The sequence below is a fragment of the Pangasianodon hypophthalmus genome, chromosome 8 (genome assembly GCF_027358585.1).
Source record: "Pangasianodon hypophthalmus isolate fPanHyp1 chromosome 8, fPanHyp1.pri, whole genome shotgun sequence".
Lineage (NCBI taxonomy): Eukaryota > Metazoa > Chordata > Actinopteri > Siluriformes > Pangasiidae > Pangasianodon > Pangasianodon hypophthalmus.
Genome location: NC_069717.1, coordinates 3,591,801 through 3,608,141, shown reverse-complemented (window position 1 = coordinate 3,608,141; position 16,341 = coordinate 3,591,801). Strand labels below are relative to the sequence as shown.

The 16,341-nt window shown below is 39.1% G+C and overlaps 1 protein-coding gene across 6 annotated transcripts in view; it reads left to right on the top strand.

Annotated features, from left to right (window-relative positions):
• nfic (nuclear factor I/C) overlaps positions 1-16,341 on the top strand; it is a 127,812-nt gene that overhangs the window by 95,504 nt on the left and 15,967 nt on the right. For all 6 annotated transcript variants that reach the window (XM_053236210.1, XM_053236209.1, XM_026928080.3 and 3 more), the window contains 4 exons: positions 1,521-1,595; positions 6,139-6,262; positions 7,753-7,877; positions 14,808-14,918. In XM_053236210.1, coding sequence (XP_053092185.1) covers positions 1,521-1,595; positions 6,139-6,262; positions 7,753-7,877; positions 14,808-14,918 — 435 coding nt within the window. The remainder of the gene's footprint in view (positions 1-1,520; positions 1,596-6,138; positions 6,263-7,752; positions 7,878-14,807; positions 14,919-16,341) is intronic.

The following is a 16,341-nucleotide window of genomic DNA, read 5'->3' as shown; positions in this document are numbered from 1 at the left end:
AGCACAGCCCGAAGTGTGCTATTCCTCAACAATTTACCAGTGATTACAATTTTTAATTTATTAATGAACGACTTCATGCTTTTTAAAAATTTATCGTTACATTTAATGTTGTGGAACATTAAAAAAAAAGTTATTTCCTGCTCTCATTTCCGTTATAGCACCTGTACACAATCGTTCCCTCAACAGCCTCTCTTCTTTGTCTCTCTTGAAGTAGGTGAGGGAAGAAAACACAGCTTGTCATGTCACAGTGAAACCGGAAAGTACAAACTTCTTTCTCATGAAGAGTTTCCTGTATTGGAAAGCTTGCTGACTGTTACAAAGCGCTGACACTGGAGACTCCTTCTATAAATGTTATACAAACCTCTCCTAGCAAAAAGCTTCACCATGTCGAATGAGTATATGATTTTCTTTGTTAAATAACACCACATTTTTTTTTAATCTGTTTTTTTATGTCTTAGAATAACTAGCAGAATTGTGGCGCATCTGCCCTATATGTCCCTGTGAATGACTTTTTGCTATATTTGAATTCATTTCAAATATTATCCGATCTTATCATTTACTATACTGAATTTTTTTGGATTTTTTGGATATTTTAACCCAAAAACCTGTTTTCCAAAAGTTTAAGCATTGGCATTATGTGTCTTTCAAATCTTTCCAAAAGCACAATTGTAATGAACAGGAGAATCTATATGCGGGAGATTTATATCAAAATCTGAAACAATATCCAAGATAAAGATCAAAATGCAGGCAATGGAAAAACTCACAGACCCACAAAGAAACCAGACAAAAGAGCAGTTGTGACCACAGAAAGGCCGACCACGGAAACAGTGATCGTGGCGTACAAGGCTCAGAACATACAGAAAAATAGTATTTGGCAAGACTTCGCATTAATGAATGCTCACTGTGCTTTACAAAGTCTGTAAACAGGAAGTTGTGTTGTGTGTAGAAGTGATTAGTACTCAGTTGAGAGGGTCCTCTACAGGCGTGGAGGTCTAATGGGTGGACATTACAAAAATGTTTGTGTGATAAAGAGAGAATATAGAGGAAGTGAAGAATATAAAGGAGGATAGAGGGATCGAAGAGGGTCCAAAATTCTCTACAAGTGTCCTGAACCTTGTTAAACTTTACAGAGGCTCAGTTTTGCATTTTACTCCAAAATATCAGCAAATTCATGTATTATTGCTGGGGTACCAATACTTTTGAATCCAGTGTTTAAATAAAACTCCCTGTGTATTTAAGATTAGAATATCAGTCATTCATTTTTGCTCATTTTCTCAAAGGGTGCCAATAGTTCTGGAGTTGACTGTATATTTGTAGATTTATATTACAGCAGTACAGTGCTTAAACCACTTTGTTGTTTTTAAATAGTTTCAGGGCAGCTAGTTCTTTAACTGGGGGGGAAAAAACTGTATAACAATCATCCTATTGTATCTCTGTGTATGATGATAATGATATAATCACTCTTGGGTTTTAAGAGACACTACCACATTGTTCTTTGTTTCCATTTTCCTCCTTCGCAGATGGGCCCGAGTTTCAGGAGAGCTTTGTCACATCGGGAGTGTTCAACGTGACCGAACTGGTACAAGTGTCCAGAAGTAAGGAGCTTAAACATTATTCTCTCTTAATCTCCAAACAGAGCAGCATAACAACCCAAACACTTGACTAGTATAGGTGTAGGAAAGTGTTTTGTGTTTTAGGATGTCACAGGGAATGAACATGATGTTGGAACCGTGTTCCAGTAAATGAAACAAAAGTGTAAGAAAAAGGTTAAATGAAAAACATGATTATTGAGTCGGGGAAAATATTAATGTTCTGAGCTGCTGAGTCCTACTCCAGCTCAGATGCGTCAAACGTCATCAAGTCCCAAGATTAGGCACAAAAGCAGTCTGACTACCTGCTGACTGGCAGGAGCCACAGCCAATCACTAAAACAGAGTGAGAGTCTCAGTGAAGCAAACATGTGAGAGTGTGTGAGAGTGTGACCAATATTAATATTACACAGTAAGAGGAAAAGTGTTTCAGGAATGATGGCCTAAGTGTTTCGACTCCTCCTAATCTGACCAAAATAAACAGAGACCACAGAACACACACACACACACACACACAAATACAAAAAAACACTGGAAATGACCAAGGTGTTACAGTTTTGTTTCCACACTATATTTAAGTCTATTTTAAATATATACGAGCTAGCTGTGCCTATGAACCCCCAGAGATTTGCAGAAATTTGCAGTTGAAAGTCAGTAAATTTGGCTTTGGCTGATAGGAAAGGGTTAATGTTGTAGTATAGCAGTTGTATATGTGTGTATGTGGAAACTTTTTGGAGTGTAAAATAGGCATCAGTGAGGAAAATTAAAATTGACAGACCAGTTTCTACTGGAGCAAAGGAAAAATTCTAAAGCATGCTACTTCATTTCTATGCACAGCTAATGACATGCATTTGAGTGTGTATTAAACGTCTTGCTGGATATTGGTACGTGTGTGTGAAAAGTCGTCTGAATTCCAGCACAGAGACTTTATTCCCAAAGCGCTGTAACATTTCTGAGAGCCACGTCACTCGACTCAGATTGGAGTCGATGGGCCTCCCAGCTGGGACGGCCCTGTTTATCCACTGAGTCTCTGCACAGCTGGGACGTGTGTGTGCGTGTGTGTGTGTGTGTGTGTGTGCGTGCAGCCAGTGGACTGTGATGTAGCTCACATTACTGCAGTGCTGCTCTCAGCTACAGTGCTGGAATGGCCTCAAACGCTTCAACATGAGCCATCCTCAACTCATTCCAGAGACACTCCTTTCTGCACACTGCCACTCTCACACGTACACATGCTTTCACACCGAACACAATCACCTGCAGTTCCCAGGAGATAAGTAATCAAAACTGACACTCCTCTCTGCAGAAGAGGCGGAGCCATGCCTATCTGTCAAATGCTATTCATCTCAATTATGTGAAATTATCATCACATTTTTTGCACTCTGAATAGTTAATAATAGAAAGTTAGTGGACAAAACCTGTAGTGAGTGGGTAGAAAACGAGTGAGTAAGTAAGCGAGGGAATGGGTGAGTGAGTGAGTATGTGAGAGAGTAAATATGTGTGATGTGAGAAAGGGAGTGGGTGAGCTGGGGTGGAGTGAGTAAATGAGTGAAAGGATAGAGAACAAATGATTGAGTAGGTGAGTGAGTGAATATGTGAGGGGACAGCGAACAAGTGAGTAAGTTTGAATGTGTGAATGAATCAATGAGTGAAAGAGTGACTGAGTAAAGGGACAGAGAATATGTAACTCTGTGAGAGAGTGAGTATCACTGAGTGAGTGAGAGTGAGTGAGAGAGTGAGTATCTGTGAGTGAGCGAGTATCTGTGAGAAAGTGAGTCTGTGAGAGAGTATCACTGAGTGAGAGTGAATGAGTGAGTGAGAGAGTGAATGAGTGAGAGAGTGAGAGAGTGAATGAGTAAAGGGACAGAGAATATGTAACTCTGTGAGAGAGTGAGTATCACTGAGTGAGTGAGAGTGAGTGAGAGAGTGAGTATCTGTGAGTGAGTGAGTATCACTGAGTGAGAGAGTGAGTGAGTCTGTGAGTGAGAGAGTGAATGAGTGAGGGAGAGAGTGAGTATCACTGAGTGAGAGAGTGAGTGAGAGAGTGAGTCTGTGAGAAAGTGAGTATCACTGAGTGAGAGTGAGTGAGAGAGTGAGTCTGTGAGTGAGTCTGTGAGTGAGAGAGTGAGTATCACTGAGAAAGAGTGAGAGAGTGAGAGAGTGAGTGAGAGAGTGAGTGAGAGAGTGAGTCTGTGAGTGAGTCTGTGAGTGAGAGAGTGAGTATCACTGAGTAAGAGTGAGTGAGTGAGTGAGTGAGAGTGTGAGTGAGAGAGTGAGTCTGTGAGTGAGAGAGTGAGTATCACTGAGTGAGAGTGAATGAGTGAGTGAGAGAGTGAATGAGTGAGTGAGTCTGTGAGTGAGAGAGTGAGTATCACTGAGTAAGAGTGAGTGAATGAGTGAGTGAGAGAGTGAATGAGTGAGTGAGTCTGTGAGTGAGAGAGTGAGTATCACTGAGTGAGACTGAATGAGTGAGTGAGAGAGTGAATGAGTGAGTGAGTCTGTGAGTGAGAGAGTGAGTATCACTGAGTGAGAGAGTGAGTGAGAGAGTGAGTATCACTGAGTGAGAGTGAATGAGTGAGTGAGAGAGTGAGTCTGTGAGAGAGTGAGTGATAGAGCTGATGGAGAATAAGTCAGTGAGTAATTTGGTTTGGAAACTGTATTGCACCTGACCTGCAGTGTGATAGTTGTATTGTTTTGTTGTGTGAATGCTGATGGATGGAGGGTAAAATGAGACAGTAAAACATTCATTAAGCAGCTGTCAGCTCACTACACAATGCATCCTGATCTGATAGTCGTGTATCGTTCTCACTATCACACACCTGTCAGCTGCTCCAATCTCCTGGACATCATGTCTCTCTGTTTTTGTGTTTCCCAAAAAAATCAATCATCTTCATATATTAAACATCGGCTAGTTAAAGACACTTAGATCTGAGATTTAGAGCTGTCTGTGCATGAAACGTCAATTTTCACACACACCACATCTATCAATTAAGTTGTGGCATGTTTAGGAATCCATGCAGGAGTCAGACTGACTGAAAGCAAGGCCAAGCGTGTGTAACTCATACTCGGGATTTTATTGTAGCTGGAGTGAATCTGACATTTGTGCTGACTCTCAGAACCATCTGTAATTATACAGACTACTGATTCTCATTATGTTCTCTTGGGAGGATTTAATCTGCATAACGAGTTTGTTTGTGTAATATGTGAATCTCCCAGTGAGGCCCTAATGAAATAATCGAGACCAACACAGGGGACATGTAAAGGAGAATGCTTCTAACAAACAATTTATTTATCGGTCCTTTCTAAACGGTCAGTGTTCGAGTGATGGACTGATAGCTGTGGGATGCTTTCAGGTATTATGTTATGTTATGAAATATAAAGTAGCAGCGACAAATGGCAAATTGGCGTTGACCTATAAAAGCAGGTCAGGTTAAAGTGCAAATGATAGAATTGTACCGTTTTTAGTAATTATATTTATAATTTGTAAGCAAAAGCAGAAAAATCTGACTGCTTTCAGCTGTATTTTAATGTAGTTTACTGTGAACAGTAAATGCTGTAGCTTTATGAAGTGCTGTTTATCTAGAATAATGTATAGATCTTGAGGGAAGTAAAATTAAGGCGCACTCCAGATGGCTTTTGGCCCTTCGGAGTTTTCACTAGATATCATTGATACCTGTAACACAGTTTTATCTCAACTTAATGCCATTTATGTTTTTGATATTTGGAAATAAATGAATGAATGCAATTGTTTCGCCTAATAGAGTTTTATAAAACAAGTCAACATAACAACTTTTCCTACATTTTTAGGGCTTATATTATTGATATTCCATGATTGAGTAGATGAAATTAAACTAGTAAGTTAAAAAGAAAAAAAAATACCTGAGAATATTTCTAAATATTTATAATGTTAGCAAGCTGCCTGGCTAACGTGAGGTAACCTGATAGGGGTTTTGCTACTGCTGGCTAGCTTGCAGTATGTTATTCCTTTTCACTGCTAATGCAAGCTAGCTGGCTAAAGTAAGCTAATCTGACAGGATTTCTGTGAGGAATTTTAAATATTTATAAATGTACATAATCTTCACTGTAACGCTAACTAAATATCTAAGATAAACAACCTGGCAGGAGTCATTTTGAATACTTTCTGTGTGAAAAGTGTTACTAACCTCTACACTAGCTAGCTGGCTAACATACGTTTATCTCATGTGATGTTTTTATAAATGTTCTTGAGCTTTGTTGCTGAAGTTAGCTAGCTCACAAAAGGCAAATACTGACAGTGTTTTTGTGAGGATTTTAAAGTCATTTTTATTTTATTTTATTTATTTATTTATTTATTTATAGTTTTAAGTGATATTCACATAAAGTTGTTGATCCTTCCTTTTAATGCTAGCTGGATAACAAGCTAACGTGTCAGGATAAGACAGTAAACCTTGGTTTGTTAAGTATTCACTGTGGGACTTGACAGCAATGATTATCACTGTGTATGTACATTTTTCAAATATCAGATTTTAACCTGTCTGTTGTTATTCTTCCTTTTTTTTTTTTATCATGTGTAGCGCCGGTGGTGACAGGAACAGGGCCGAACTTCTCTCTCGGGGAGCTGCAGGGACACCTGGCTTACGATCTGAACCCTCCAGGCGTGACCATGAGGAGAACCCTACCCAGCACCTCCTCTAGCGGGTCAGTATACACACAGAGCTAAATAAACTGTTCCATGACGCCCCTGATTGATTAATGCTAAGTAGGATACTCATTTTGGTATCAGTATAGCTGAGGACCAAAAAAAACATTTTGTCTGAAAGAAAATAAAATGGTATTGATACAACCGTAAAAATATATATAATCAATATTAAGTTGGCTAAGCTTCATGTTCTGAAGGTATGCCGAAGTCCAGCGTGGGTGAATTTTAGCAAAACAGGGAAGAGAATCAGAGGCAAACTCCTGATCAACAGCTATTTGGTTTCTGATGTGATACATATTGTGAAGTATTGGAATACTGCAATCTGATATTATAATATTTTAGGCGTTATTTTTATTTATTTATTTTTTACTTTTTGCTACAAAAAAAGCAAATCTTGCTTACAGTTCTTTCTTAAGCTATTTCTTTCTATTACCACCTGACAGTCCAGTTAATAGAGGTAAAGTTTGTTCTGCTGAAGTTTGTTGATGAAATTGGTTTATTTATTGTGTTGATTTATTGTTGAATTGATTTCCAATTAGCTCGAAAGTTTCATTTCAAATCCCTGCCGTTTGAAGCACAACCCTGCACCGATAACTTTTCAAAGCAGCTCCTGCAGTGCTTCATGTGCTGTGAGCTTTGTTCCAGTTATTGCACATAATCCATCACTGCCTCCATATTCTGTGGATATTCCATATTCTAGCTGTACCTGTGATAGCTATTAAATGGCGTTGTGATGAAATTCGCAAATTTGTGCTACAAAAATGTTGAATGCTTGATTCTGATTGGTCAGAAGATATTGATTAATTTAGCAGCAGCTCTTGAGCATGACCCCTAAACCTCAACTGTTCTTTCATGTACTTGTATGTTTCCATTTCTAAATTGTTTGAATCTGCCAAATGTGGAAATGTAAATCGTTTTGATTGATGCAGATTGATTAGAGAAAGCGCCATGCAGAAACCAAGTGTGTGTGTGTGTGTGTGTGTGTGTGTGTGTGTGGGTATGAATTTTAATTTCAATGAGTGTGATTCTTTGAATGATTTTGTTATTGTGACATGACGAAGTGCAATAGCGCATGTGTGTGTGAATAATTTTGTAATAGTGTGGGAGTAAGTTTGTCAAAGTGACATTACAAAATGCTGGTGTGTGTGTGTGTGTGTGTGTGTGTGTGTGTTTGAGAACACTGATGACAGCAGCCCTCTGGGCTCTGTGATTTATCTCTTCTCCTTCATTGTCCCTGCTAGCTTTGATGAATGCTCTTTTTTTTCAATAAACACACTGCCAAGTTCAAACAAAGTAAACTTTTTGCCGAGCTGCAGCTATCCAGTAGCCAGTATCTGTGTGTACGTGTGTGTGAGTGTGTGTTGTTTACTGTTTATGTGTGCATGTACTATACCATGTGATGAATTTGCATCGATCTGGTTCGACTAACACTCAGCTCTGTTGTCTTGGCCCGTCCTTGCTAATCCTTCTCTGTGTTTGTCTCATGCAGGAGTAAGAGGCAGAAGTCCAGCTCTGTCGAGGGTGACATCGACACCAGCCCCGGGGGCGAATACTACACCTCACCCAACTCTCCCGCTAGCAGCTCCCGAAACTGGCAGGACGAGATGGAAGGAGGTTAGTGTCATACTGTACAATAAATAGGATTTTTCCTCAAACAGATTTCACATGAGCTCTATACATGTACACTCAACTCTTTTTTACACTTTACATTTGATTCATATCTGAACTGGATTTATGCAACACTGGGTAGCACAAGATTGAGAAGCGTGACTCAAAGCTAATGTTCGCCCAGCAATATCTTACTGCTTGTGTTTTCTCAAGTCTCAAATTATATCAACCTGGGCAAAATGTCTTCCAGAGAAGAATTTGTGTACCGTGTCACTCTGCAAAATATTACTTGGATGCCCTTCAATCATCTTATCATCATTACACACTGTATAGCCAAAAGTTTTTGCACACCCGACCATCATACCCATATGTGCTTGTTGAACATCTCATTCCAGATTTAGTCCCCCTATGCTGTTATAATAAGCTCCACTCTTCTGGGAAGGCTTTCCACTAGATTCTGGAGTGTGGCTGAGGAGATTCGTGATTTCATTCAGCTACAAGAGCATTAGTGAGATGATGTTGGTGAGGAGGTCTGGGGTGCAATCGGTGTTCCAGTTCATCCCAAAGGTGTTCAGTGGGGTTGAGGTCAGGGCTCTGTGCAGGACACTCGAGTCCTTCTTCATGTCTTCATGGAGCTCGCTTTGTGCACAGGGGCATTGCCATGCTGGAACTGGTTTGAGCCTCTTAGTTCCAGTGAAGGGAAATTGTAAAGCTACAGCATACAAAGACATTCTATACAATTATGTGCTTCCAGCTTGTGGCAACTTATACCTGAAGTGGTCGTGACCTAAGCCTAAAGGGTTTTTGTGCCTCCTCATTATGTTTTCAGCTTGTCCGTCCATGCGTCTGTCTCAGATTTGTCTATCTATGAATTTTGGTCCATCGGTCCATCTGTGTGTCCATCCACGTGTCTGTCAGAGATTCTCATTAGCATGGTATCTCAAGAACGAGAGGTTCAATGTTTGTAGGATTTGTATGGAATTATCCTCGTAACCAGCAGATGAACTGAATCGATTTTAGAATTGATCCAAACAGGGTCAAAATATAAACGAACTCACAATCTAATTTTCACCACCATGATCCTAACCCAAGCAGTTACTAAGGATGCATGAAAGAAGTTTGTCCTGCAAGCTTCATATCACTCGTTTGTTCCCGCTTGAAAGGAAAATGTGCCTTTTTTTTGCCAGGTGTGCATCCAGTCCTGACACACATCTAGTCTCATCCCTTTCTAGATGCCCCGTGAATCTTTCTGGAAGACGTTCTAAAAAAAAAAAAAAAAAAAAGCCAAATGAATAGTGTAGACAGTGTAGTGTGTTAATGGTGCAGTATTTGTTCCACCAGCACAGCAGGGTTTACAACGGAGCAGAGTGTTGTAACTCAGAGCTTTACTGATGATGTAACAGATTTAAATGTTCAGTTCCGATAAACACTCTTCTACATTCGAGAACTCTGTGCATAATAAGAGAATTGCACAATCATAGACTAATGTGTGTGTGGCTGTGAGTTTGTGTGTGTGTGTGTGTGTGTGTGTGTGTGTGTGCGCGATTTTAGAGTGTGTGTAATTTTTAATAGAGACATCACAGTGATTTTGTCACTGTGACATCACAAAGTGCAAGAGTATGTGTGTGAATTGTAATTCACTGACATTACAGACTGTGTGTGTATTTGTTAGTGTGACATCACAGACTAACAGTGTGTGTTTTTAACAGAGTAATTAGTAGAGTACTGTGGTGGTGAAGTGTATGAGTGATTCTGACATCATAAAGTGTGTGTGTGTGTGTGTGTGTGTGTGTATGTGTGTGTTGTTTCAGCCCATCCTTTATTAGTTTTCCTCTTTAACTTCCAACTTTCAACAGCCTCCAGGTGCCAGTGTTTTTAAATAAAGTACAGTATTAAATCCCATTGTAAACTTTCCATAATATAAATCCGTACAGTGTTTTCCCCATCATGGACAGAGTATTACAACTCTCTCATTACACATCTAAAACGTACTGAACAACACTTTTTAAAGTGCTTTAGAAAAACGTATCGTCTTTTGGGCTCGTCCTGGAGGAAGCTTTACCTCAGAGCCTCGCGCTGCTGCTTGGCTTTGAATAATCTAAACAGAGCCGCAGGTCGTCATTAATTCATGAAGCGTGCAGAAAACGGAGGAAACAAGCAGCCTAAATATGTTCAGGAATTAGTTTTTATGGCTTTAATTAATAGCCAGAATATTACTGTACACCTTTAAATAATGATCCTAATGTTTGAATACTTGGATGAAATTGTACTTAGAGGGTCTATGGAATTTATTTTACAGTTTAAGGGCTCCACGGCTATTTTTAATGCCTAGTGAACTTCATATTGTCAAGAAGAAGAACACTATATTATACACACAGCACTCTAAAAACATCTTAGACACCTGAACACAAATTTTGTTGCTCAAGAAAAGTAACCGAAGGCTTTAAAGACAACCAAACACTCCAGAAGAACTGTGGCACTTTCTCCAAGATGCAGGACAAATTGCACAACAGTGTACCGGAGAGATCCGACGCAGGTTTAAAGCCAAAAAATCTCAAAGGATATGAAATTTTATTTCATACTTTTCATTCCTCTCTCTCTCTCATGATATATATCTTATAATCTAAATTAATTCATATTAAAGATTTGAACAGCACTTGAATTATTTAATAATAAATAATAAATTTGAATATATACATTTATACATGTCAGTATATACATTTTAAAACACTTCTATTAAAATGTATTAAATAGCTGCTGTGACTATATTACACCAAAACTCTTGATTTACTATAAATGATAAAAATCTTATAATAAATAAATCTTGAGTTATGTAGCACATTTTCATTCTGAGTCCAGAATCTGAAAGCAAAAAGTGAAGATATGAAAAATGAAAACATTAATGAGTTATTTGGAATTGACTATAAATTTACAAAAAAGTGTGACAAATTGTGAAAAAAATTGTAATGAAAGGCCCAATAACTGTGAATAGACCAAGTTAAACAATATGTATTTATCTGCATTTAAAAACACCAATGGAAGCCTCATGGGTCTGGTTCACAGCATGAAAATCTTGATGTGTGTTTGTATATCCGTGCCTCTGTGTGTGTGTGTGTGTGTGTGTGTGAAATTGCAGTGTAAGCAGAGCTGAAACACCTGGGCAGGGCAAACCTGGCTGCAGTGAAACTAGGTCACACGGTGCTTATATAAACCATACTGTGAGCTACTTAAGGAGCATGTGTGTGTGTGTGTGAGTGTGTGTGAGTGTGTGTGTGTGTGTGTGTGTGTGAGTGTGTGTGTGTGTGTGTGTGTGCGCGTGCATGCGTGTGCGCTTTCTTACATGTGGTTATAATATAGTTGTGGTGGTTGTAACATAATGTTTGCAGTGTAATCAGAGTTGTGTTTAGGTTTTTGACGTTTTTGCCAGTGACTAATGTAAAACCTGTTCCTGTGTTTAGTTTCCACCGGTGGTGTTGACGCATAAAGAATGACGAAGTCGACAGTTTAAAAGTCTTTCAACGGAATATTTTGGGGATTGATAATTCATGACAGTCTTGTTGTTGTAGTTCTTTATAAAAAACACACGTCTTGTTTTTCACTCCCGCTCAGGGATGTCCAAGTCCAGCTTAGTTTTGGTGATTTTTCTATTTAAATTGCAGAAAGATGGAGCTGCAGCTTCACCCGGAATATGTTTAGCTTCTATAGATATTTAGGCATAGCTGGTATATTCAGAGTTGAGTTACATACACACATTATTTAATAACAAAATTTCATAACTCCGGACTATTCAGCGGTTCAGTCGAAGTGAGAGTTATGCACACAGGGTGAAGTTTGTCTAAAACAGAGGTGTTTCTCATGTATTCTGAACTTTAAAGCATTGTTCTTGCGGGATATCGGCCTGAGCAAGCACGTAACCACAAGATTTCACGCTGAAATTTATGTCTTGGCTGTAAATACACTCAAAAACACCATGGACTGCCATTTGAGGCTCAGATTAAGATGTGTGTCCACTGTTGTTGGTTTTTTTTTCTCACAAGGGGCACATCAGTGGAAACACATCTTAATCTGAGGACTGAAATAGTTCCGGATAAAATTATGAATTAACTTAAAAGATAGATGGTAGGTGTAGCAGATGAGAGTTTGGTCAGCTTATCCTTCAATCAGTGGGCATGTTTTCTTTACAGGAGAGCATGCAGAATTAGCAAAAACGTTGGCATTAGCTTATAAATTTGACAACTTAAAATAATAAATTAAAAGTGTGATAAAACTAGCAACATCCTGTATAAATGTTACGATTTCATAACCTCAGTAATGTGGTTTTTATTTAAGTTGTGCGAACAAGATGATAACTGTTGTAGTGAAATAGTGATATACATGTGTGTGTGTGTGTGTATATATATATATATATATATATATATATATATATATATATATATATATATATATATATATACACATATATATATAATAAGATGTGCTGGATCAAGTGCTATTCTTGCCTCACTGTTAGTCAGCATAACAGAATTAATAAGTGATCAGGGAGCTCATGGGCTTGGACTATTTAGGATTTATTTTGTTACAGTGGTGAAAATCACACCCCACCTTTATCATACTTGTTATATTTATTGAGTTTTTAAAGTTAGCTTGCTTGATTGTCCCTTGCATTGAATGCATTTAATCCAAAACTCAATAACTCAAAAACAAGCAGCCTATAAACAATGTAAGATTAGACCTAATGTGTTCTGACGGTGGAAAGTTCAGGAATAAAAAGCTCTGTGGTTCCAATAAATAGCCATAATATAATTTGGAGGGCATTTGTAAAACTTATTTTACAGTTAAAGGTACAGTTAAACTGTGTAAGTGATTAGCATGACTTTAGCATCCAGACCTGCTCTGGAATCAGGACTTGATGAGACGTCCTGCATGAGAGCAGCTCCGCCCACCTCACTTCCTGTCTAGACAGCTCCAACGAGGTTTTCTTTAACGTGCCTCCTTGGCTGATTGCTTTGGGACAAAGGGAGAGTGAGAGAAGAGAAGTAGAGCAGACCGAGCAGCAGCTGGACCTACACATGTCTCTCTGTTTAACTTTATAAACATCTGTTTTAGTATGCAGTATTCAGAATTCAGTAATAGTGTCAGGAAGTCTGGAACCCGCTTTAAGAAAGTTTAAGTTTTTTTTTTTTTTTTTTTTTTACGTTAACACACGACATGTTCGATGTGGATAGATTGTATCTAACGAGTAAGGAAAGCGTATAGCTACCAGTTTAGACAGAACTTGCGGCAAAATGCATTTAGCTGAGGGATATCTTTTTTGCATACACAATTTATGTATTTTATAAAACAAAATACAAATTAAATATGAACTATACTATCATCTCAATCTACCATACAACTCCGCCTTCAAACTTTAGGCCACGCCTCCTGGGTCTGAAAAGTGATTCAGGCTTTGACAATAGTTTTGCAGCTCTGTGACGTTGTGTTTTCTAATTTTATAAATGTTCGAGGCGAGTGCGTGATGATTTAGACATTGGAGTTAGCAAACTAAAGAAGCTTTGAACACTAAACATGTCTTAGCTTGCTTAATTTTTTTTTTTCCCCAAACTAATCCGTTAATGTTACACACAAACTTCTTTGTAGCACTTTAGAAATGCATGGAAGTGAAGAATACTTTTCTAAAGCACTATTCAGACTGGGTTAGGTTTATTACCAGAAATGGGGTTTTAGTCATGACAGTAATTTTTATGGATTGTGTGTTTCCATGTCTTTTGAGGCTCTGTTTAAATGAGCAGTAGAAATAACCCCAAGAAATGTATATCCCATCTGAACTGATGTGTTGGTAAAGATTCCATTATATCGTGTAGGGAAAGAGGTTTTGCTTTTTCTTCAGCATAAAGACACTTAAACATCAGAGCTTAAAGCATGCATCAGAGAAGTGATGCCTTCAGAGGTTTGAGTTATGCTATTGAGTTCCTAACACACGTAAGACTACATACAGTACGTTATGAACATGGAGCCTACTGACTGGGCTGTACACGTCTTGAAATAAAACGTCTCCGAGACCAAACTCCAGTGTGGTCTCGAGACATTTTCTGTACCGACTTGTCTCAGATTATTGGCATTTGTATTAGGACTTGTCTCGGTCTAGGGTATTGGTCTCACCAAATATGTTCTTGGTCTCGTCTGAAAGTTTGTAAAATAATGCGTTTGCATACACAAAGTTTGACAAAAAGTGGTCCCTACTTCAATAAAACAGCCTAATCATTGGAACAATGCACAAATCAAGCCAAAGAGTTGAAGTAAAAGCTTGGCTTTGAAAAGGATTTGATGGTTTTTGGTCTCGGTCTTGACTTGGCCTCGCTTTCATTTGGACTCGGTCTCAACTTGGCCTCGCTTTCATTTGGACTCGATCTTGACTTGGCCTCAACCCACTTAGGACTCCGATCTTGGCTAGTCCTGGTCTTAGACTTGTCTTGGACTTGTTTTGACTACAGCTCTAACTACTAATGATCAAGCGCAAGTAGTACGGCCACGCCCCATACAATAATGGGTCAAAACTATCAATTTGTCTGAATAGGACTATATATACTACACCTGAGCTTATTATATGGAAAATATGCAAATGTGGACACATCTTAGTGGCAATATTTTATATGTGTCCTATATGTTTTTGCGTCCGCTGCTGGTGCATCGTGCTTCAAGTCTCACACACACTGCTGGAAGTCCACAGGGACACGCGATTATCCCAAATACACACTGCAGTTCTCTGCAGCATCATAAAAACTACTGTGTCTTTTTTTCTTTTTTTTCTTTTTTTTTTAACACACTGTGCCACCCTGTGGTCAGTACTGGCACTACATCTAGTGCTCATTGGTCAGTGAAGCTGACCTCTCTCTCTCTCTCTCTCTCTCTCTTTCACCTTCATGGTGTTTCTGTCAGGTATCTCCCCGGTGAAGAAGACTGAGATGGACAGTCCATCTCCTCAGGAGAGTTCTCCACGCCTTGGCAGCTTCACACAACACCACAGACCTGTCATCGCAGTGCACAGCGGTGAGCATCGACACCTGCACACACACACACACACACACACACATATCTACACATACAAAAGGCAGTAAAAGGTTAACGGCAAATCCCAGAAGCATCTCAGAACATCTGTAGACAAGTGCATTCACGAGTTGCACCATTGGCTTTGGTAGGTGCGTCATACGACAGGAACTTAAACTTCTCTGATTCTCTGGACAGGAGTGCGCTTATTGAAGGGTTTAGGACTAAAGGAATCCACTTTCATTTGCTTCATGAGAAGTTCAACTAGGAAAACTTGAGGTCCACTGAATACAGCGAGCCAGTGGAAAGTGGTCTCTTATTTTGGGAAAAAAAAGAAGAATGTTAATTATTAAGTAGTACATGCAACAAACTTTCTATCATCCTGCAATTTTCTTAACCTCGCTTTTCACTCAGTTACAGAGAACCAAACTACCAAACTAAGTTAGCTAATGTTAGCTGCTCACTGCTGATCACATGTTCGGCCAAAATTCACATTAAGACCAGATCCACCAATTGCCTGATTTTTGTGCCATCCCTACGAAAGGAATTTGGGGGATTAATTAAAGCTCCCCTGGAACTCAGCACGGAGCAAATTAACTGCTACTGGTAATAAATTTCGCTTATATTTACTCTGCGTTCACACTAGCAAGCGATAAGTTGCTCATGTCACTTGTAGTTTCTTGTTTCCATGTAAGCAATTTCTCGTTTCCATGTTTTTTTTTTAGGTTCCAATTCGAAATCGTTGTAGCTATAAATAACCTCTAAACTAGTTGATTATCCGCAAATGAAATAACAGACTGAGTTTTTCTTCAGTAAAAGGGAACTGATTGTAGGTAGGAGCTAAAGTGAGGAGCTAAAGAAGCGTCGGACCACAAGGTCGCCTGTCGCTTGCTAGCGTGAATATATGGTAAGCTACCAACATCCACTCAATCAGGACAAGGAAGCATCTCTACTTTCATCATTTATACTTGACTATACATTTAAAAATTGGTTCTGCATTCTGTGATATTTATATAACAAAGACTAATACTGCAATAGTGATAAATTTGTGCGCCCTTCTACTCTATGTATGCAGATGCACTTTGTGCCACTAACCTTGTGTGAGTAGTAAGTGCTCACTTGTGTATTGAGTGTATATTGAGACTAATACACTGCTGCTGACAGGCTGTCTGGAACAGAAAGAGCAATTCGTTTGTGTGTGTGTGTGTGTGTGTGTGTGTGTGTGTGATATGAGCCGCTTTATTGCAGAGCTGAGAGCACCATGCAGACAGCACTGCTCTCTCTGACAAGTAATTGTCTCTGGGACAATGAGGCATAATCTGTAGTCTGGCAACGCTCCACTATCTGCGCAAACGATGCTACAACAATTAGCACGGCTGTTCAAGTGAACCGGTGGAGCATCGCCGCCATATGTCACCAGGAAAAG